Raw genomic sequence first — 22,599 nt, forward strand, 5'->3', positions numbered from 1 at the left:
CTGTGCTAAATAGTTTATAATGCAATTAAGTGTATTGTTTATTCAACTGATATCCTGCATGTTATAAGAGAACAACAACAACAAAATGCTATGTTTTATTTATAAGAAATAACAAATGAACATATCGCTGCCCTTCTCTAGGAGGGTTTGAAATACTTCAACAAACTGTTTTCTTGACTACGTTTCGCTTGAGCCTTCCTGTCTTTGGTCGTTGAACTTCTCACTGATTTCCTGGTGGAAGCATTCTTCAGGACTGGTTTCTCTTGTTTCCATTCAGACATTAGCGCCATTTGAACATCCGAAGGAAGCTCAGAAAACACTTGAGGGTCCACATTCCCAGGGAAAGGGAATGATAGGCTGCTTACTCCCCTACCCTTTTCTCCTGCATCCGCAGGACTCTGACTTTCAGGAGAGTATAAGTTATTACCAGCTTCTTTCATGTCATTAGGGTTTTGTGAATTCGTCCTTGATCCTGAAGATTTGTTTTTTACTATGTTGGGGACATTATCAGCTGAGCTCAGTGAGGTGATGGGGAGAAGGTCTGCATAGATTGGTGTTAACAGTTCCTGTTGGATTTCCTCAGGGAGAAGCCTGAAAACTTCTGGGTCAACATTTGGTGGCAATCGATTTTTCACTTTGCTATCATTTTTGTCTAAGTCTGACGTCTCTGTGCTGCATGATACATCCAGCAAGGATCGGTCTTTGACGGCAACAACAGAGCTCTGTTTTCTGTTAAACCCATGCAATTCTGCACCAGAGCTCCAGGGGCTTTTTATGGTAGCAGCTTTTTGTGAGGAATGTTGAGAAATCCCGCTGTGTGCGTGGAACTGATGATCAGTGAAGTGATCTCCACGCTGAGACGAATCATCCTGTCGGAAGATAAACCAAGAGATGTATAAACTGATGTCAGAAAAGTATTTAGTTACTTTGTTTCAAAGGATGTCTTCAGCATGTCTTCATGTCTGCAGGGCTCACAGTGTTGCATTTTTGACCGTTTAAGACCTTTTAATAAAACAGAAAATGTAATCAAAACCTGTATTACAAACCATCTATCCAAGAAATCAAAATATAGTGAAAAATGTAAAGCATCTATAATTTATGATATTTCATAGTAGTTATCAACATTGTGTAGTGTATATTAAATAATTTAATGTCTGTACCTCACTAAGTGATGGACGTTGGATATTAAATATTATTAAAAATAATTAATTTGTGGTTTTTTAGTTATATTCTTAAAATTGCCACAAAATTCCCAAAGTCCCAAAGAGTCTGTTTTGAAAAAAATTGGCATAGTTTGTAAGATTTTAGCTTCTTGATCTCAATTGAGTTCAACTGGGTTTTATTGTGTTGGTCAAAGAAAATTAGATATTTGAAAACACCTTGTTCTTTGCATTTCTTTCACCAATCAATTAACTGACTACTATGAAAAAAAACCCCAAAACAACTGGTTTCAAAACATCAGCTGAAAACAAAAACTTTGTTAACTTACTAACAATACCACAATAATTTCTTAACAGTCGGACACAAAAACATTGCACTGATACCATGATAAAGAGCTGAACAGTAAAAAAAAAAAAAGCTGGATTGCAACACAAGATTTGCCTGTGTTACCTGTGTTGAGAAGCTTTGTGTTTTTCTGGGAGACGTGTGTTGTGTGAAGAAAGAGGTGATGGAGCCTTTTCCACTGGTGGCAGCCGTTCTCTTCTGCAGGTTACTGAAGCAGACATTGATGAGGGTGAGGTGGAAGGCAGCGCTGCTGTCCACCATCTTCTGGAAAAGTTTCATGGCCAGTGGGACCAACTGGTCAACAACGTCTTCGGTTCTACCTACACAGATATTACAGACAAGAATGCTTTAGTGGTAGTTCATGACACCTGAGGGAGGCCTGATTTGTTCAGCTAGAGAATTGACACAAGTTTTTTGCGTAAGATAAAAAAGGACATTTAAATACTGCGAAAAATATTTTCATTTCTAAAATCAATTCCTCATGTCCAGTTTGATTATATCAATTCCACCTTGTTTCAGCTCAATCCTGTCCTCTAGAAACATATTTTACCATATATTTTTTGATATATATTAAAATATTAAAGCATATACGTGAGCCTGAATATTAATGCTGGCTATGCATCCTGAAGATCTTCTATTTGCAAAATATTTTATTCAATACGTTAATTTATTTCTTAGCAAAGGAGCAGTGGAAACAAAAACTGACTTTGTATTAAACAGTAATAATAAATGCTAAAATCAACAGTAGAATCCATACAGAACACTTCTGACCACTGGTGAGCCAATGTTAATATCCTTTGGCTGTGTTTGGTCTTTACTAATGTGGAACTAATATATGCCATTATTTTGAATCAATAAATTTTCATGTCTTTGCTTGAAAATAATGAGTTTATCTGCACTAATGCTGCCTGATGCAATAAGTAATCTGATGAAAGGGTTCGGACTTTAATAAGGTAAACCTGCAGACTGTACAACCAGAAACAGTATGGATGTATTGCAAGCATTCATTTTAATGTTGATATAAAATACAAATGAGCTTTACAGGTTAAAATTTAACATTCAAATCTTTGCATATAAACCCAAATCCTGGTTACGTCACTCTTTGCTGTGTTATAAACCTTCTCAGCAGAGAACTTCCTGGTGCTGAGGTGTACATATAATTCATTTGGCTGCTGGGTTCGATTGAAAGAGTGTATCCAAAGCTGTCCTTTATAATGGTCTTGTTTCATTTTTCAAATATAAAGAGTCAATTATTTGTGACATGAGTGGAAATGCTGATTAAATGTCTAGAGTTTATGCAGGTGGAACGTTACTATGTTTACCAGAAGTGAATGAGTGTCCAATGTCTCTGGGGATTGGACACTGACGGCTCTCTCGACTGAACCACTTGTTGGTTGCGGAGTATCTACGGATTGTAAGCCGAATGGTTTGAGGCTGCCTGCCATCTTTGTGCATCCTAGTTTTCAAACAGACAACAACGTTAGGTTTAGGGACTTGAGTGACCGGCTTTAACCAGATGACATAATCTCCCACCTCTCCATCAGGCTGCTCAGCAGCTCCCGAATCTTTTCCAGGACATCTTTAGTGGAGGACATTTTCTTGAAGGAGTCTTCATCACTGAGAGACTAAAACATGAGAAGCAGAGGGAAAAATAAATTGTAAAATAATGTTGTAAAATAAATCATTGTACATCAAAAGGAACAATCATGAAGATCTCTGACAAAATAAAAAGAATATAAACTATTTTCATGCCTTTGTACAAATGCATGAGATAAAAATTCATTAAGACACCGGCTTTTTCTATTTTGTTGGATATGGAAGAGACAGTGTCTAAAAGAAACTGTTTCATACTGGTAACTTCCTACCCTACCTGAGGGGCCCCTGTAGGTGTGACAGGTGAGTCATCAATGCCAAGGGCCATATTCTTCAAGCGTTGGGCACTGGCACCTCCAAACTCTTTCACTAAGTCACTCAGTGGGAAAAGCTGCAAGTCTTCCACACTAACCAACCCCAGAGCTTGAAGTCTCTTGGCAGTTTGGTGACCCACTCCTAGAAATCCAGTTTGGGATGAAAATAGTTTTTAGTTCACGCCAAAACCCCATCAAGCACTTTTGAATTAAAAATGAGCATCCTTACCCGGCACTTTGCGGATGTTGCTCAGGCAGCCAATGATGTCGTTGACATTTTCTGGAAGCAGTGATGTTTGCTGATTGGGTTTGAAGCAACCTGACACCAGTTTGGCCAGCAGTTTGTTTGTGGCGATGCCAGCGCATCCAGTCAAACCCAGTTTGCTGTGCATGGCTTCTCTAAGCTCTGCTGCGATGTGTGAACCTATCACCAACCTTGCATGATCACTAGCTTCGACATCTGCACCTGGGTAGGAAAAGAAATCTGAAACTTATGTTGTGTGCAGCAGTGAAAACTATAAGTGATTATATATGAATAGAGGGAAACTAAAAGTACAATGCAAATACATTTCTTGGCTTCTTTCAAAACTCACTTCCTTGTTTCAACCTGTCAGATGATCAGACTTACTGACATGGCTGTAGACATGTCCATTAAATGTCAAGTTACTGGATTCTGGTGTCTCTGCAAGCCTCATTTCTACCATCTTGGTGACGTCCACGAAGTTTTCATCAAATCCAAGCCTCTCAACCAGTGGAGTGTAAGACATCAACAGCTCTGAATGATGGGACAAAAAGGTAAACACAGAACATGAAACAAAGAAAAATTTAATCCAATCTAGTAATTTATATATTTATGTTTTACGTTATATGTACTGTATGTATAAACAAACAACAATAATGATAATATAGGAAGACATGTTAAGAAAATAATGCCAGTTCCTTTTTCTTCATCATACAGTATGTCTTGCTTTTTTACTTAACTCACACTGTTGGGGAAGAATCACTAGCTTCTTCTTTCTTTATCTATTTATAATGTTTGTGTTATTGTTTTCAGGCTACTTATTTATCAACCACTTACCGGTAAAGAGAACTATAGTAGATTACTATTATATGTTGTTTGGCCTACCTGTCACTTTATAGGACATCTCTCTGTAGTGTGTCAGGTCTTCTCCATTAACCAGCACCAGCCGTGGGCATTTCTCCTTCGCATGAGAAACAGACATCAGCTTGGTGACTCCCAGCTCCCGAGCCACGTAGTTACATGTGACTATGATATATTTCTGTTGAATACCTGATGAGATGAGGAGCATTATTAGACCTCAACAATATCCTGGGCTTGAAAAACCAACCTTTATTCATTCATTCACTGGAGAAAATCTTACCTAGAGGGACTTCTCTCAGTGCTGGGTTTCTGATCATTTCTACCTGAGCGTAGAAGCAATCCAGGTCGAAATGCAGAATGACTCTGTGTACCGGTGCTGCTCCAGGTGTCTTGTTCACTGTGGGGCCTGAAACACACGACAAACACATCATGACACGCATGAGAGGAAAGACACTTCCTGGTTACATGCAGACATCCTCTCTGTGTGTCAAAAACAGAACATGAATGGAAGCGTCTTGTTTTCCGACACCTGAAGCAGTGGTCAAGCTGAACGGGCCCGAATCCACGAAACTATTCTTCCACTCGGTGTCATCCTCTTCCGCCTCATCTTCACTCTTATCCATTTCAGAAAGCGTCAATTTCGCCTGTTTTCCAGATAACAGTATAACTCTCATGAACTACTGCTCTGGTTGTGATCGCTGCAGGTAAAACATTCCGAGTGAAAACAATCATCGGCTGTCGTTCCCAGTTCCGACCTCACACCGACGCCCCCTACCGGCCTGGAGGGCCACTGCGATAAAGTGACGACCAGGTGACAGACAGCGACTTGAAATTAACTTTTTGTATTTTGAAATGCGTTATATTTTTGTATACTAAAAAAAAAAAAAAAAAACCCAGATGAAAATATATTTTCCATACATACTGTATGTACACATACTTTGGGAGAAAAACAAGCTAAATTTAAGCGTGAACTAGTCTGACCGCCTCAGCGGAAGGTATAAAGCTCTGTCGAAGCCTCCGCCTGCCGACCGTCGGACAGTCAGCGCGTCTGAGGCGAACGACACTGCGGATCGTGGGAGTGTTTTTTCCCCCCCCCCTTCTCATGTTTCCCTCGTCTGGTCTTTTTGCTGATATAAACTGTCCTGTCTCGCAACGTGGGATTTGTGAGCGACCCCACTGTTTGTACAAACATGTCAAAGAACTCCGGGATGTGGTCGACGCCTCCAATCATTCATCGATAATTGAGTTTGCAGGTCAGTAGTTGACAGTAAGTTTGACTTTGTCGGAGAGAAACGTTCAAAAGACCTGTATTATCAAAATAACAAGTGTGAAAACAATTTTTATAACGAACATTGATAGATGTATATTTCAATCTATGTTCAGAAATGGGTCGATCCGCTGGAAGTTAAGAAAGTTCTTGAAGACGCTTCTTGGATGAGAGACGAAACGTCTTCAAGATCTTTCTTAACTTCCAGTGGATCGACTTAAACAACTTTCTATAACCATGACCTGGATGACCGAGAACCTACAGATGTCTTCAGAATAGAGGTACGATTGGACACAAACGCATGGTTTATTGGTCTATTTGGACCGCTTGACCCACGATTAATGTTCGAACGGAGGGATATTGCGGTATCTTCTACGACCAGCTGCGCCAAACAATTTGAAAACGTGTTTGTCAGTTTTCATTGGTTCAGCCGAGTGACCGTAGATTAATTGAACAAATGGAACCAGTTACTACTTCATGAGCCAGCCTTCAGTCATGGTTTCTGACAGGTGGACAGGGACAGGTGGACAGGGACATCTGATCTGACCACCCCTGTGCCCTCATGTCTCACAGGGCCCAGGGGCTTGGCCCCTGTAAGACATGTGGTTTTGTCCAAAAACCAATTCATTAAGCATTTTTCACACAAAGGAACACTGAGTGACTCTTCACAGGCACACAGGTCACCAAAGTCGCAATCCGCACAGCTTTTTTTGGTCTTCCATGATCCCAAGTTCTCTTTTGTGTCTCTTTTGAACAGGATCTCAAAATGACCGTCTGTATGCTGCCACTAGAGCGCCAGTGAATGAAAAGATGAAAGATGAGTGTCTCCAGGAGCTGGAGCGGATCAACAAGGAGATAGAGAGCGTAAAGCACGAGGTGGAGCAGGAACAAAGACGTCTGTCTCACTACCAGACCGTACAGGCAGATGACAGAAATCCTGCGTGTAATTTATCAGTTTCTAAGTTAGAGACTGCAAGTAAATGTTTACGGAGTTCATATGGGTTCTCCCCATGCACAAACGATGATCAAACAGACTATAGAGCAAGTAAATATGTAGTTGACAACTCCAAACCAAGGACTGATTTGGAGTATGACCCTCTGTCCAACTATTCTGCTGACTTGCGGTCATACAGCTCTTCAGGTAAGGATCATAGAGTGAAAAAAGGGCGAAGTTTAAAAATGGAAAGAAAGGCTATACCTTGCAACCAGAAGAAGGCAGTCACAGATCAGACTCAACTTTCCCAGTCTCCACTTGATGACTCAAATGGAGACGACGTCCTGATTATTGACATTCCACCCTCACCTGCCAAAAAGGTTATGAGAGTTCAGAAGCCTGGAGATGCTCTCAAGAATGAAGAGGATTTGAAGGGTGTGAAAACAAGGCCCAGTTTACTGAACTCGCCTCCTCCATACCCCGCTTCAGATACAGCTAATGGCAAAGTAGCTGATTTTCTTGAATGTTCAAAAGCCCTGCAAAGAGACAGCCAGAGTAAGACTCACTTACAGTCTGCAGAAAAAGGTGTGGAAAAGGGTCTTGAACCTGCAAGTCCTCCTGACATCACACACGAGCATGATCAAAACCAGAGCAATCTGGTAGAGGAAAGAAAAGGAAGTGGATTTCTGGCAGAAATAAGTCCCCATGACGTGATCCATGGGGATGGAAAAAATAATCCCCTGCAGACATCTAATAATTCACGTTTCTCTACAGCAGCAGCTGCTTACTTTGAGACTCAATGCAGGCAACGCACCAAGCAAGCAGAAACATCGGTTCAGAATTTATCTAGTAATCAGCGACCATCTGCAAATGTAAATGCGAACATATCTATCCACAAAATATCACGCAAAATCCCAGAAAAAATGCTGAGTAAAGCGGTTATCGACCATGTTCCAACTGAAAGCGGCCTCAAGCTGGTAGAGTTGTTGTCAACCAGCAATCAATCTGGTCAACAAATTTCATCGGCATCGAGTTTGATGCGCAGAGTTGAGTCATCGCCCCCATCAAATGAGCAACATTTGAAGAAAGTGAATGATAAGGTGGTTTTAATTGATTCCGACTCCGATGAGCTCAACTATTCTGAAATGGAACTGTCTGACACGGACCCGATGGAAGAATGCTTCAGGATCTTCATGGAGGAAAATGACAACAGCAGTAAGCAGCCAGATGTGTCTGTAAGTATATTTTAGACTATTCAGAATCCAGATGGATGAATGTCCTCCGGAAAGGTCTTCAGTCTTTGTGATTTTCTTTCATTTAGGCTGGAATTGTGGAGGTGGAGAAGCCTGAATTAGTCAAATCCCAAGAATTGTCAGGAAAGAAGAGAGTGGCTCATGAAGCCAAACATTCAGAGGTGAAAATAGATAAACCAAGAATTTTTAAAAATATACAGTTGTGCACTCTAAAAGACTTTTCTATTATGTATTACATTTTTAAACATTTGCATGATTTACCAGCTAATGCAAGTTTAGAAAAAAACTTTTGAAAAAGTTCAGAAAAATGTAATGAAAATGATAGTCAACCAGAGACATGGTTAAATATGAGAATGCCATAAGGGGCATTCTTTACTGGTAGACTACCCTGTTAAACCAGCAAAAAAGAATGATTACCTTAAATTGTAATGTTAAGCACATATTTTGATTTTGTCTGCTTCTATCTGCAGCCATTGGCTAGGAGCAGACCCCAGCCTCAGGTGCTGGTTCCCCTTTGTGTGCCTGCGGTGTCGAGATTTTCCTCCCAGCCTTCCATCACGTCCAAGATCCAGCAGGTACACCAGAAAGCGTCCATGCTGCCTGCTTCAGTTAAAGGAGGCCAGGCTTTGGTTTCTTCAACATGTCAAAGGACGTCTGATGCAGATAAATTACCCAGCCCTACAGCTCAACTCTCTGAACTCCTGATGGCTACTCCTTCACAAAATGGTGAGTTTATTTTACTGAAATACCTAAATTAAATGCTTATAAAAATACAAAAGCAAAATTGTGGGAAAAAAGCAAATTTTCTCATACGAAGTTTGAAACCTGTGTTATATTTAATTTCCTTTTTATTCTAGCGTGCTTCTCTTCAAACTTGATGATATGCTGTCAGTAACACATCTTGAGACCTGCATTGTCCTCTTTGATGTATATCCTGTGGCATTTCTTTCTAAACTCTGCAGGTTCGAAATGTTTCATGTGTGTTTTCTCCTTTCCACAGCTTACATGAATTGCATACCTGTTGGAACAGCTGTGATCGAAGTGGGCAGCAATTTACACTTAATCCTACCAGGGGGCGCCTTCCCTCTTCCTATGACATCCAGTTCGGTCCCAGCTACTTCACTGCTAACCCCAATCAGACCTACACAGACAAGTGCTGTCATCGTGAAACAAACCTCCCATCCATCTGCAGTTACCTCTGTGCAGAGATATCGCACATCAGCACCTGTGATTATTCCTGCTCCAGCACAAAAACCCACACTGACCTCTTCATCGGCACATCTGACTCCAGCTACTTCCTCTGGTGTCAGTACTACTGTTAAGGTGAATAGTAAAAAGCAAATTGAACATGAGGCGTCTGCTGCAGCTCATGTTATATTATTTTAAAGCAGGTAGCTACTAAACGTAAATCGAAGCAGCAGTTTGAGGCCATCAAAGAGAAAGTGCCGCATGACATCAGACAACGTTATGTCAACATGTTCACAGAGGAATTTTTCAAAACCACCGCCAGTGTAAATGATGCCTTTGAGAAGGTGAGATTGTGATACTTAATATCGTCCTCTCTGAGGAACAACTGTTCAGATATTGATTTATTACAGCCCCCCCCCCCATTGTCAGGCACTCGTAGAAGAGAAGACTGTGTACAACCGCAGTGTGAACAAACTCAAATATCTAAGCATTGCAGTGAATGCACTGAAGAGGCTGAAGAACCAAAGTGCTGTTACTGCTAAAGGTGAGAGCATCTGGAAAACTGCTCTTAAAATAATAGCCCTTAAAATATGTAGATGTTGTATTTAGAGGTATGTATTTTATTCCAGATCAAAATGAAGTCAACAGCCAAAGACTGAAAGGCAACATTCCTTTTAACCTGAAGAAGTTTAAAAGAAATGGTGAGAGGAATCTTTGGAATACATTTGTCACTTTGTATATTTTGACAACTTTTTGAGTGAATTTTGTATTTCCAGCAGATGATGTAGTATTTTATGAGAGCTTGAGGGACTATATTTTGACCGAGGACAGACTGATTGAGAGCAACTATCCGGTCCAGCACCCAGAGAAACCTGGTGGTGCTGTCCTTTTTGCTGACAATAAAAAATGCAACACAGACCGTAAGTGAAAATGGCACACGTCAACTAATACAAGTAGTTTGGTGCTATTGCATTATGTTACCAGAGGGCAGACTGGTCATGTGCTTTACATCATGTTTGAGTTTTCTGTAGGCTTCATCCAAGTAATGTACTGCTTTTGTTTTGCTGGTTGAAGCACTTAAGAGGATCTGCTGTCGATGTGGGGCTACATACTCTGTGAGCCAGACGGGTAAACACATCCGTAAGGAGGAATGTAATTACCACTATGGAAAAGGAGTAAAGCATAGAGGTAACAAGTAGTGTTGGACTTTAAAAACATCCCATTGGTTAAATGTCCAAGATCCTTTTAATTTTAACCTCTCAACAGTTCCAGGGGGAGTGGAGACCCGCTACAGTTGCTGTGAGGGAGTCATGGGAGCACCTGGATGTCAGGTGTTTATGGTAGGGAAGGACTTATTTCATTTTTTAAAAAAAATCTTTTGGCATCTTTTAAATGTTCCAGTTGGTATATAAATATTATTCCCTGCTTGTTCCTTACCAGTTGCATGTTCACAATTCCCTCAGCCTGGATGGGTTTGTGTCGACTGTCCCCAGAGAAGCCTCAGATACACACTGTCCTGGGGTCTACTCCGTGAACTGTGAAATGGTGACGATGGATAATTTTAGGGGATCACTCTTTATTTTGTGAAAGGGTTCTTTATTTGGAACACAAAAGGCCACCTCATTTTAAGTACTTGCATCTGAAGTCACTACTAAAATTTGCATGCAATCATATGAATTGAGTTTGTTTTTGAAGTAGACAATATACTCAATGACAATTTTCAAAATTGTTTTCATTTATTTTCTGCAGTAAAATGAAGATTTTCTGCTCTTTTCAACACAAATAAACCAAAGTAATTATTTGCCACCCTAGGTGCCTACATGTTCCTGATATCAAAAGATTCATTGACCTAAGATGCAGTAGTTAAATGTCCATCTTGACATGAAGCACCTTTTGTTTTACAGTTTATGTACCACTTGTTGTCTTCATAGTGTTTTACCATTCATGGTCTGGAGCTGTCTAGAGTGACACTGGTTAACTCTAGTCTACAAATCATCTATGACACTTTTGTCATGCCTGATAATGAGATCATCGACTATAACACAAGGTAATATTTGAATTTTATATTCCACGTTTTGAAAACCTAAAAACAAGTTCTGCCACTCACAAGCCTCCATAACCTCCTCCATACAAGTAATGCTGATAGGAAAACTGAAACACATTGACAATGCTGGTACCTTAATTGAGGTGTGTGTGTGTGTGTATAATATAATTACACTGTATATTCAAGCACTGGCACTGAATATTTACTTTGAAATATAAAAAAATGTCCAATGACCATTAACAACAACTACCTATTACTGCCACAAATCAAATGACTGCATTCATTAGCATATTTGAACCTGCCTGCCCACTGCTCTATTTAAAGCTTGTGTAACACTTTAGATTTTCAGGCATCTGTGAGGAAGATGTAAAGGATAACCGTACCTCCCTGAGAGAGGTCCAGCAGATCTTATTGAGCTTCATTAGCTCCGACACCATTCTGATTGGACACGGTCTTGAAACAGACCTCTGTGCCCTGAAGGTGATTACTATGAGCTTTTTCCACCATTATTTTTGTACATCATATCAATTGCATCCTTGGCTAACCTGTGATTTTGCAGAATCCCAGAAATTCAAGAGCAAGCTGTGAACATGTTTACTTAAGAGGTTTGGAACAGTCAGATTTAACATGGCCACCACAATCCCTTTCAGCATTTTCTATAGGATGTTATGTTTTGCTGTCCTTTTTTTTTTTTTTTAAAGGGAAGTTTCCAAATGAAAAGATTTCCTCTCGAAAAATAACACAAACACATCAGGGACAAATATTCTTGAAATAAATGAACAGCAAATCTGTCATAAGATCATTACATGAATTTAAGTGGTAGACATGCAGACTGACGTGTGCACATTTGCAGATGCTATACGGTGTCTTCAATTTATCTAGTTTGTTTTATTCAAATGAATACTATCGTCACTCAAATAAAACCTAGTGTGTCTGTGCAAACCAATACACTGGTTTGTTTTTGACATGGAACTAAAACATTTCATTTAAATGATATTTTATGCAGCATCAGCAAAATTGTGCGTAATGTCTTCTGAGGCGAAGATTACTTTGGGCTGCCTTTCAGTTATTGAATGATGCATGAAATACAGTATGTTTTGAGTCTTGGTTCGTTTTTTTGCTTTGATTATTAATTTTTGTTCAGAGGGTAGTTGCAGCAGTAGTAGTTGCTTCAGATACCTTCCTCTTCACTGTAGTTGATCCATGGAAAGGTGGTAGACACATCAGTTGTCTTTCCCCACCATCTGGGCTCCCCTCACAAGTTGACTCTGAACAGCCTGACTGCAGAATACCTCAGGAGGATCATACAAGAGAGTGGTGGGTCATCATATCTGCAGCCACTGTACAATTTAAATGTGATATTACTATTAAATATACCGTATCAATATTTCTCCCAGTTTGTGGCCATGACACTGCAGAGGATGCCACTGCCTGCATGGAGCTCATGTTATGGAAGGTCAAAGAAGATGGAAAACTTAAAAAATGAAAGCATTAAAACATGGACCCCTCCTCATACATTATGCTATTATGCAAGTTATAATTTTGAATCGGTGTCAATTATTTATCTTTGTTGTAATGACATTGGAGTTATTTTTCAAGGCTGGTTATAGCACTTGAATTATATTTTTGAATTTTTTGATTGTTTAATTTGCAGCCAATGTGTCCATTTCAGAAAAAATACTGGCCATTGCACTGTTGGGTCATAGGAAGATTGGAAGGGGTGGGGTGTCAGCTGTATGAACTAAATAAAGGCGCAAAATAAAATTGTGTGTGTGTGTCTGTTTTCAAGCCAGCTTTGGCCAGCCAATGAAAACTCGGCCTTGAATGTCAAATTAGTCGCAGGTGCAGTTGATTTCGTTATTGACAACCTAGTGTGGAACTATATTGACGAGCAGGTTTATGGTGACAAGATAAGTAAACCAGTAGGAGGAGTATGAAGAACAGTGACTACAAGGAGGAAAACCAGGACATCCACACTGATACTGGTACCAGGTAAGCCTGGACTCTTGGGTGCTTGGCTTTGTTTCTCATGGTGAACTCGATCCAGAATATAGCCTCATCCAGAGGGTTCACTGGCCAATCGTGGTGAAAAATAGGCAGTCACATAGCACTGTCCTTGTACCAATAAATAAATGTAAAATGATCATTTTTCTCAAGATCAAATTTTTTTACAGTATGTTGAACTCTGACATCCTGTATTAGATAACAGTTCCTGTATCATTGTATCCTGTTTCATAAAGAAACTAGACAGCACTTGGAAAACCTCTGCCACAACATCAGTTTCAAATAAATGTGAGGCATTGTACAGTTCATTACTTTTTCTCAAGCTAATATGTCAGGAAAAAAATCTGTGGTTTCTGATATTTGGCTTTATGAATGAATGAGGTCAACAGCAACATATAAATATGACATTGAACTCTGAACTCTATCGTACTGCATTACGTAACAGCTTTGTTAAGTCATGACATAGACCTGTTTAGCAGTGTAATAGTTGCATTAAGAAAATAGACCAAACAACATGTCCATCCAACAACATGTCTTGCACCAAGGTTCATCAAAATTCATTAAGTTTGTATAATTGATGTAAAAGTTGAATAAAGATTTACCTTACAATGTTGAATTGACTTTTTTTCCCCTTTATCGTAATCCACTCCGAAAGTTAATGGGTCCTTCTTGTCAAATGTCCAACCATCCCAACGAGTTACGCAGAAATCTGTTAATGGGATTGTGTGTAATCTTGCTAATGGCTAGAAAAAGAAACACAAACCAAAGAATTTTCAGTTTAATGGCAGTATTTAAAAAAAAGGGGGGGGGGGGGGTAATTGCCTGAGGGGCAGAAGCTTTAAGATTTGCCATTTATTTTTTTTATTTTTTTTACATTGACAGAATTCATGGCATCTCTCGGGTCTTCGTTAACCGTAAGTCTACCATTGTTATAGTTCCTTTAGGTCAAGGGTGCTCAATATGTCGATGGCAATTGACTGGTCAACCCCGGTTTTTGGTAGATCCCATTGGTAGTTTGGATGATCTCTTTTCACACAAAATAATAGCTATCATGAATTTAGATCATTGTGGGTGCGCAAACAGCGGTTCTACGACCAGCAACACTAACAAGCTAGCCAGTGATTGGCTAGATTGTATGACATTAAAATAGATGCCAGTCTATCAGCCATCCTGTCACCTTCCAATCAGATGACGACTGACATTTTTGGGAATTTTGATCAACATGCATGTGCAGACACAACAACGACAAGAAGTTAGATAGCGAATTATCTACAATTTTTAGCCTGCATGTTATTTGTCTTAAACTTGGGAAAGTATAAACATGAGTGGTGAGACCAATGGATAAATTTAAAACTTAACACTTAATATGGAGTAGGGGGAAGATTTTTAAAGAAGCTATTGACAGTACTGTGTATGGAAGAAAGGACGTGAGAAAACATAGTTCTGTCGCTCAAAAACTTTATTGCGAAAACCCAGCTCCTAGTGTACAAATTTTATCCATTACCACGGATGGAGCACCTGCAATGGTTTGCCGCTTGAATGGATTTATTGCAAAGTGCAGGCAGGATAGAGAAGGCTGACTGGGACCACTCTGAGTTGTTACTACACACTGACGTGAGATGGCCTAGTCGAGTGAAATTCCTTGAAAGGTTTTAAGAGATTAGTTATTCCATGTAGCTGGTCATGCAGAAAGCAAGCAGCGAAATGAGAGTCAGTGGTTGTTCAGTCAAGTCCGAGTACCATTCCACCATGACTGATGGTCATTTGGAAGTGTGCTTGAGGCTAGCTGTAAGCAGCTACTGTGTGGACAATGCATCTGACTGGTTCAAATTAAACTCAGGACGTGACAAAATATTTATACAGTTAATTGTGTTGTGTTGTGCGACATGGGCTCATGCTTTTAGGCAAGGTACATCAAAGTAAATTGCACATATTGTATAATCTCCATATGTTGATGAAGGAATATATAATTTCCATTTTTGTAAATGGTAGATCTTTTGGACTTGGTCATTTTATAACCTTACATGCTGAAAAAATGTGAGCATCTCTGGCTACGGTATCTTTTCAAATGTACCAATGATTAAATGTGTGGTTAATTTTTGTCTTGGAATCCAGTCTTCTTTTGTTAAACAGTATCAGCAGTTTGCATAATCTTGTAGGTCATCTCAGTTCACCTCATATTTATCAGTTTTGGGTTGAAGATTAACCCTGTGCATAAAACTTTATTCATTGGATGCTTTGTCCATTTATTTCATTTTATGCCATAAAATCACTTAGGAAAAATCTGGTTTTCCAGACAACTTTTGAGTAAAAAAATTATTTCTGTAATGACATTGTTAGAGCCTATTTCATTTCTTCTTTTTAACTCTACGCCTAATTTATGTGTGCCCCTTGCTTTTTGTCTTCTTAAAACAGAAATGTATGGGGTTGTGGATGATGTTTTTGATCTCATAAATGAGACGCCACACGTCATCAACATATAAATTATTTTATAGTTGAAATAATATACACTGACAAAAGCTGTCTCGAACATAGCCTGTCTCACAAACAACTCCAAGAAACTTGAGTTCGTCACATGTTAACCAGATGCATGATGGACAGAATGAGGGTAAGAGAAGGCAGTTGATGTTCAACACAGACGATTTGTCACGAATCCCATACTATTGTTAGTGCACTCAAATGTGTATACTGGATGTTAGTATGTGCAAAATTTGACCATAAATGTCAAAATACTTCCAAAAATATCTGCTTGATTTTTCATTTGACTAAGCTAAATGTGCTCCACGTTTAATGAAAAACTACTTCATTCACACATTATTGCTGTTCTCCACTGTGTTGCTTGACAAAAATCACAAATGTCAACAATTAAATGTGACGAGTGTCCATTATTTAACACTCATGGGACATTTTGAGTATGCCTTCTGGGTATTTTTAGGTTATGGCCTTTTTGTCTTTCTTGGTGTGAATAATCCTATACAGTTTCAGTGTGGAAGAACGTCATGTTGGAGACAATGTCACTCACTATAGACAGCTGGATTACCTTTTAAATTCCTTTTTTTATGATTCTTGAGGGATTACATGTTAAAAGATTAACTTCAGTAATAAAAATATAAGAATAGCCAGTGATATAGCTCAGTTGTAGCATGCATTCTTTGCATGGATGCTGCCCTGGGTTAATTCCCAGCGTCTGCAGCCATGAGGCGCAAGCAAGTGTCAATTGTATGTCAGTCCCAAGCCTGGATATACGCAGAGGGTTGTGGTGGGAAGGGCATCTTGCCAATCGCTGTAGTTGTTCCTTGGGAGAGTACTGGAGACCATAGTGCCTCTTCTTGTTTTTGTTTTTTAAATGCCTCCTATATTGAAAGTCAAGTGTCTAATTTAAATAATGTATAAATTCCAAAAAGAATGGTTCATAACTACGCTATATGCCTTTTATTTTATGAATGCAAAGGTTTATACCACAGTAGTAATGTTTTATCAATTTGAAGATGAGTTGAAATTTAATCATCACGGAGGGGACTTGATGTTATTTTATTTATCCTGGGGAAATCCCCAAGTCAACCCGAACATGATTAATGTAAGTTCAGTCAGTTATTCGGCCTTTGTCTTTGTTTTTCCCGTTCGACCACAGCACCTCCATAAGCAGAAAGTGCAGGTCTTGATAAAGAGGAGTATGAGAGACAGAATGACTGCGAGGAGGAACACCAGGACGTCTAGACTGTGATACTGGTACCAGGTAAGCTCATGGGCCTGGACTCTCAGGTGCTTGGCTCCTTTGTTTCTCATGGTGAACTCGATCCAGAATAGAGCCTCATCCAGAGGGCTCACTGGCCGGTCGTGGTGAATAGCAGATAATCTCATAACACTCTCCTTGTACCTGTCAATGTAGATAAATTGGGAAAAATGTGAATTAATATATAGTTTTATTTCTTTTCCCTTACCAAAAATAATCAAAAATTAGTTTGAATTATTTTCGAATTCGATTTTTTGAAATTACTATATGAAATTTTAACTGATGTGAATGCAGATTATTAACCTACAACAGGAAAAGTCCATCCACTGGTTTAATATGGTAATTTCTGTGATCTGACACTCTCCGGTAGTAACCATATTGTCCAATTTGCAGTAGATCATGCTTTCCCTCAGTGTATGTAGCATTATGCATATGCTTAGGAAACAAAGCTTACGATTTGTCATTGATGACAGCATTTATTGCATCTCTCAGGTCTTCAGTCTTCAAGGAGTTCAAGTCTACGATAGTGGCGGCTCCTCTGGCCTTCATGTAGATCATGTTTTCTGGTTGATCAGCAAACAATGGGATGCCCACCATAGGAACACCATGGTAGATGGCCTCATAAATCCCATTAGCGCCACCATGGGTGATGAAGGCTTTGGTCTTTGGATGGCCTGGTAGGGTACCAACAATCATGAACTATATAGTATCTGTGTTACTGTTGTGTTAAGGCAAAATCTTTACTTTCAAATAACATTGGTTCAATTATTCACACTCTTTACCAAATGCTTATTTGAGCTCTTTTTTTTTGTATGACTCACTAACTTTGCTTTCCAGGAATTGAGAATGTTTACTTCAGATCTTCTCTCATTCTGTCAGGTTGGATGTAACTGTCACTGTAGAGGCATTCTGAGAATCCTCCACAGGTGTGTCAATGGAATCTATCAATGCTCTGGTTGGCCTAATCAAGAACATTCAGAATTGTAATTTTGGGTCATTTATCTGTAAGAAGGTGAATCAGGCCCAGTTGTGATTGCTCTGGTCCAGTGTCCTGGTTCTACTCTTATTCTAGACCAGGGGTGTCAAACTCAATTTCACTGAGGAGCACATCAGCATCATGGTAGCCTTCAAAGGGCCACATGTAACTTATAAATGTAACTCAATGTAATGTGAAATATAGGGCGGCAGTGGCTCAGTGGTAAAGTGGGCGGTAGAGCGGGTCGTCCTATGATTTAAGATCGGCGGTTCGATTCCCGCTCCCGCCCCCCCAAAAATACCCGGAGGTGAGCTAACAGTGGGAGGTGTCAGCTCATCTCCGGAGCACTGCCGAGGCACCCTTGAGCAAGGTGCCGTCCCCTTTACAAATGGCTCATTTGAGGCGCACCAAGAAGGAGCTGCCTGCCACTCTACCTCCCCTGCATGCCTACAGGCCCCTTTGTGTGTGTGTGTGTGATACAGGGGCCTGTACTCACAAATATGTATGCATGCGTTTGTAATCAGTAGCTAGAGTGTGCTTTCTTAATTTCCCTTCGGGGATCAAACCAGTATATAAAATAAAATTAAAAAATTTAAAAAAAAATTATATGTAAAATAAATGTAACTACCCCTTAATGTTAAATAACCCTGAATTTCTTACTTATTGAAGTTACAAATATTACACAGAAAAATGTTTGCTTGTTGCTCTGTTATAACATAAATCCTTTTGTCAGGTTATGAAACCCATAGAACTCCATCAATGAAGGACTAAGCTATCCAATGAATGAAAAATAATATCAAACACAAGTTAGAACATTAGCTTTGGTCAAAACGTGTTTGTCAGAGTTAAAATGGGCTTAATTACGGCATTATGGGAAATGTAGTTTCTGGTCAAAGCACACTTTTGACCTATTTATTTTTAGACACTGACCTTTTTATGTGCTTGCGAGCCACATTTGGCCCCCGGACCTTGAGTTTGACACATCTGTTTTAGACAAACCACTGTGCTCTTGGAAAACTTCAGTGCAGTACTAATTTTTTTGTGAACTTGCCTCAGATATCTTGTTTCTTGGTTCTAAAGATAGTGTCTTTGACTTCAGGGCATATGCTTTATCAGCTTTTTAGCTTATATATATACAATCTTTTGCTTTTCCAAGTCATGTCCATTAATGACAGTCAGATGAATTCACTAAATGTTGACCCGGTGCAGGCATCTCAATAATTCAGTGATGCTCAGAAGAAATGGAAGGAACCTGAGACACATTGCAAGTGCAAAGCCTCAAAATTTTCGCTTCCTTGGAAAATGTAAATGTATAATTTAGTCATTGATGTTTGTGGTGGACACTATATGTCATCGAGGCAGTATTTTGTGGAATACTGTCCCAATGGCCTGTTCTGTTGTAGTTCTCCTTACCCAGTAGGTCATTCTGAGGGATCCAATTGTATATTCTTGTGTTGGCAGCCAGACTCTTTGGTTTTTCTCCACTGTATTTCCACAGCACCTAATAGACAGTGGCAAAACCATTTTATGCTGAACATGCTTTCATTCTAAGTCATGTTTTCCTTTATAGCTATTTTTTTTGTTTTATTTTAGCAAAATGTTTGAAGAACTTTGTGAGAAAGATTAACATTTGCTTACATGCTTTATTGCCTCTCTTTGCATTAAGTCCTGCCAGTTTACTGATCATCCGGACAGAAATGTCAGGTCATTGTAACTTTACTACCCTTGAATAATTATTGATGTGTTTTACCTTTGTGCTGACTTATGACAAATCTTAACCCAGTTACAACATATCTGTAGTCAAGAGTTAAAGGATAGAAACCAAAACAGATGATTCACATAAGAGCTGAAACAGATTCAGCGATTAATACATTAGTTCTAGAAGTTTTGGGTACATGAAACCGTTAAAGTCCAAAATAAATGTACTGCTTCTTGGCATTGAGACAATTTTGGATCATAAATTTTCTTTTCAAGCTATGAATGTTCTGCCTCAACAGCATCTTGTTGACACAATTGTTAGTCGATTGATTATCTAACAAGAGTAAGCTAACTATGTTACACTTGACAGAATCAGAAAATTCGGGATCATTCGATTATTTGGAATCAGGTCAATAAAATTCATATTAAATATCAAACAAGAATTTGAGAGTAATAGAAAATCGGCCTCAAAAGTGAAAAAAATAAAAAAAATTTAGGCATTTTTGTGCATAAATTTTGTTCATGTTGTTTGATGCTCAATCAAAATTGAATAAAAACTGAGATATTGTTTTTTTGTTGCATTTGTTTGTTGCATCCATCACTGTCAAATTATATATTTTGCTCAGTAGGACATTTGTTTGATTACATTTACACAAACTGGATTTCATACCCGTACTTGATGTCATGTTTCTGCTGATAATGGTCTACTAAGCTTCTAACCTTTTGTGGGATCTGAGCCAGGGCTGAGGCTATCATGTTTTCCTTCTCTGAACTGATATTCTTGATAAATGATCCCAAACTGAAGACCACAATGCCAGCATCTCCAGAACTTTGTACAAACTCTTCCATATCCTGCAAGAAAGTAATTATTACTTACATGAAATGTCACCAGTATTGCCTTTTATTTTTTTTAACATTTAATTGTGTATTTTCGTAAATGCAGATGTAAAAAAAAACAAAAAACGTTATTGGTCTACTAGTGGTACCATAGTGAAAACTGGTTCCATAGTGCAGCAGTTATCACGTCTGCTTTACACGCAGAAGGTCCTGGGTCCGAGCCCCAGTGGAACCATGATCTCAGGGGGCAGCAGTAGCTCAGTGGCAGAGCGGGCGGTAGAGCGGGTTGTCCAATGCTCCAAAGATTGGCGGTTCCATTTCTGCTACTGCCCAACCACCTCGGAGTGTGAGCTGACAGTGGGAGGTGTCAGCTCACCTCCCGAGCATGATACCCTATGCACATTCCATTGACTGATGGAATCCGGAAGTGCACTCTGTTCCGTGAGTCTCGGATTTACGTGAGACACAAAGGTGCTTTAAACAGTCGACGAGTGTGGGGAAAGGTAATGCAGATAGAAGGTTTAATATCCGTATGGGGAGGATTCATAAACGTATAAATTACCGTAAATAATAAGATAAATAGTTTGTCGCTCTATTGCGGAATTCGTTAATCGCATGTGGTTCCTGGAACGCATTAATCGTGAGGAACGAGGGCACACTGTATATAAAATAAAGAAATAAAATAGAACATGACTCAGGTTGTGGCAGTGGAAACAAACTTACCTCTGGTAAAGGTTTAGCAGGTCTGCAGTGCATCCCACCAACATATTTAAAGTTGGGGAGGAAAGGACGGGGGAAATTAAAGTCCCAGTAGGTTCTCAGTAGCCACATGTCTGCTCTACTCATAATGTCACAGGCACTGGTTGGTGATCCTGTCACAGTCAATGAATCAGTCACCCATTCGAAAATACCACCAACGTTGTAGATAAGGTGAGGAGTATTTGTGTTACTGTAGATGCGTTACTGTAAATAAAATGATAAACTATTTAAGCTCTATTTTATTGTTCCTAAAAATGGCTGTTAGCTGAGTTACTCACCCATGATGTCAGAGTAATACTTATCTAATCGTTTCCAAAAAAAGTTCTCCAACACAATATCCTGTGTTGCGTAGAAGATGAAATTCCACACTCTTTCCAAGAAATCCATCTTATCAGTCAGTTTGCTCATAGCACCAGGGACAAAAGAAGGTGGAGCAGGTACTTGACCACAATGTCTCTCCCAGTTACTGCCGAGAGTAAAACGCAAGGAGAAGATCAGGGGGATGCCCAAAATCTCTGCAGTTAAATCACCGCCTGGGAAGACGGCGTCCGCTAGGAGGAGGTCATATTTGCCTTCTTTCAACTTCTTCATGACGGCTTGTGATTTTAGGACACCGTCCATCTGCTGCATAGAATTCTCCACACTGACCTTCACCAGTTCAATGAATCTGATGTAGATCTGCAAGTAGTTCATACGAGGCATTTCATAAATGGAAAAATGAAGGAAATCTTCCAGGAATTCTTCAATGGCCTCCATTGATGTGGAGTCATTGAAGTGTTCGTAGTGAAATCGTGCAGGCTCACTGGAATTCATTAACAGTGATGAACTCGGCACCAGAACTGTCACCTGGTGTCCCCTGTCAATCAGCTTCTCCAGCACTGGCTTCATGTTAATCCAGTGGCTGCCTTCGCTGTACCACACCAAAACATTCCCTCCGTTTGTGCTCCATGTTATGCCAAGTACCAGCAGCATGCAAACAGAGAGATGCTCTTTGACCTTCATGATGGTGGTTTTCCTGGGGCAATAGTTGCTACTACCTCTCAGCTTTTAAAAGGTCTGCTCCTAGACGGACAATTATTAACTTAAAAAAATGAACTCTGTCTCATACCTTTGGTTTTTGTTGCATGACCAGAGAATGTTCTAAGTCTAAAACTGTTCTTTAAAAGAACATTCAAAGATTTTTTTTTTAAATTTTCGTTTATCTGTGGAAGGATATTACACAAGATAATAGATTTTTTATTTGTGCATGAATGTGGGTGCCTGTATAAAAAGTTGAAATCCTATACTCATCCTGATTCTGAAATGCTATACTTCCTGATTGAGACTGGGCACAGCAGTTTGAGAAGGGAAGCCCAGACAGTCTTTCCCCAGCCACTTCCATCAACTCCTTT

At 39.5% G+C, this 22,599-nt stretch overlaps 3 protein-coding genes and 1 non-coding gene across 8 annotated transcripts; 2 read left to right on the plus strand and 2 right to left on the minus strand.

The window, feature by feature from the left end:
• Nucleotides 1-82: 82 nt before the first annotated feature.
• On the minus strand, nt 83-12,668 carry poli (polymerase (DNA directed) iota). 2 transcript variants are annotated; one of them, XM_068311124.1, is made up of 12 exons: nt 12,579-12,668; nt 12,381-12,493; nt 10,595-10,692; nt 4,796-4,921; nt 4,540-4,704; nt 4,042-4,188; nt 3,643-3,879; nt 3,377-3,555; nt 3,040-3,131; nt 2,829-2,962; nt 1,612-1,826; nt 83-869 (listed from the first exon to the last, which is right to left on the minus strand). In XM_068311124.1, the coding sequence occupies exons 4-12, from the start codon at nt 4,830-4,832 to the stop codon at nt 138-140; spliced, it is 1,938 nt and encodes a 645-aa protein (XP_068167225.1). In that variant the 5' UTR covers nt 4,833-4,921; nt 10,595-10,692; nt 12,381-12,493; nt 12,579-12,668; the 3' UTR covers nt 83-137. The 2 variants fall into 2 exon arrangements, with proteins under 2 accessions (XP_068167225.1, XP_068167224.1); XM_068311123.1 differs by lacking the exons at nt 10,595-10,692; nt 12,381-12,493; nt 12,579-12,668 and adding an exon at nt 5,045-5,277.
• zgc:152968 (uncharacterized protein LOC564848 homolog) lies at nt 5,575-13,302 on the plus strand. 4 transcript variants are annotated; one of them, XM_068311119.1, is made up of 16 exons: nt 5,575-5,768; nt 6,540-7,951; nt 8,038-8,130; nt 8,440-8,695; nt 8,970-9,292; nt 9,358-9,501; nt 9,587-9,701; nt 9,787-9,858; nt 9,934-10,077; nt 10,232-10,345; nt 10,424-10,497; nt 10,598-10,702; nt 11,089-11,204; nt 11,543-11,681; nt 12,398-12,518; nt 12,599-13,302. In XM_068311119.1, exons 1-16 carry the CDS (start codon nt 5,618-5,620, stop codon nt 12,685-12,687), a joined length of 3,468 nt encoding a protein of 1,155 aa, XP_068167220.1. In that variant the 5' UTR covers nt 5,575-5,617; the 3' UTR covers nt 12,688-13,302. The 4 variants fall into 4 exon arrangements, with proteins under 4 accessions (XP_068167220.1, XP_068167222.1, XP_068167221.1 ...); XM_068311121.1 differs by having other exon boundaries at nt 9,937-10,077; XM_068311120.1 differs by having other exon boundaries at nt 9,361-9,501.
• Nucleotides 13,303-15,721: 2,419 nt separating this feature from the next.
• Nucleotides 15,722-22,217, minus strand: LOC137592205 (UDP-glucuronosyltransferase 2A1-like). Its single transcript, XM_068310188.1, has 6 exons — nt 21,487-22,217; nt 21,173-21,321; nt 20,333-20,464; nt 19,328-19,415; nt 17,393-17,612; nt 15,722-17,082 (listed from the first exon to the last, which is right to left on the minus strand). The coding sequence occupies exons 1-6, from the start codon at nt 22,208-22,210 to the stop codon at nt 16,797-16,799; spliced, it is 1,599 nt and encodes a 532-aa protein (XP_068166289.1). The 5' UTR covers nt 22,211-22,217; the 3' UTR covers nt 15,722-16,796.
• trnav-uac (transfer RNA valine (anticodon UAC)) lies at nt 20,612-20,684 on the plus strand. The gene has a single exon. It is a non-coding gene; the product is annotated as a tRNA-Val (tRNA).
• Nucleotides 22,218-22,599: the final 382 nt, after the last annotated feature.

Source organism: Antennarius striatus, chromosome 3 (genome assembly GCF_040054535.1).
Source record: "Antennarius striatus isolate MH-2024 chromosome 3, ASM4005453v1, whole genome shotgun sequence".
NCBI lineage: Eukaryota > Metazoa > Chordata > Actinopteri > Lophiiformes > Antennariidae > Antennarius > Antennarius striatus.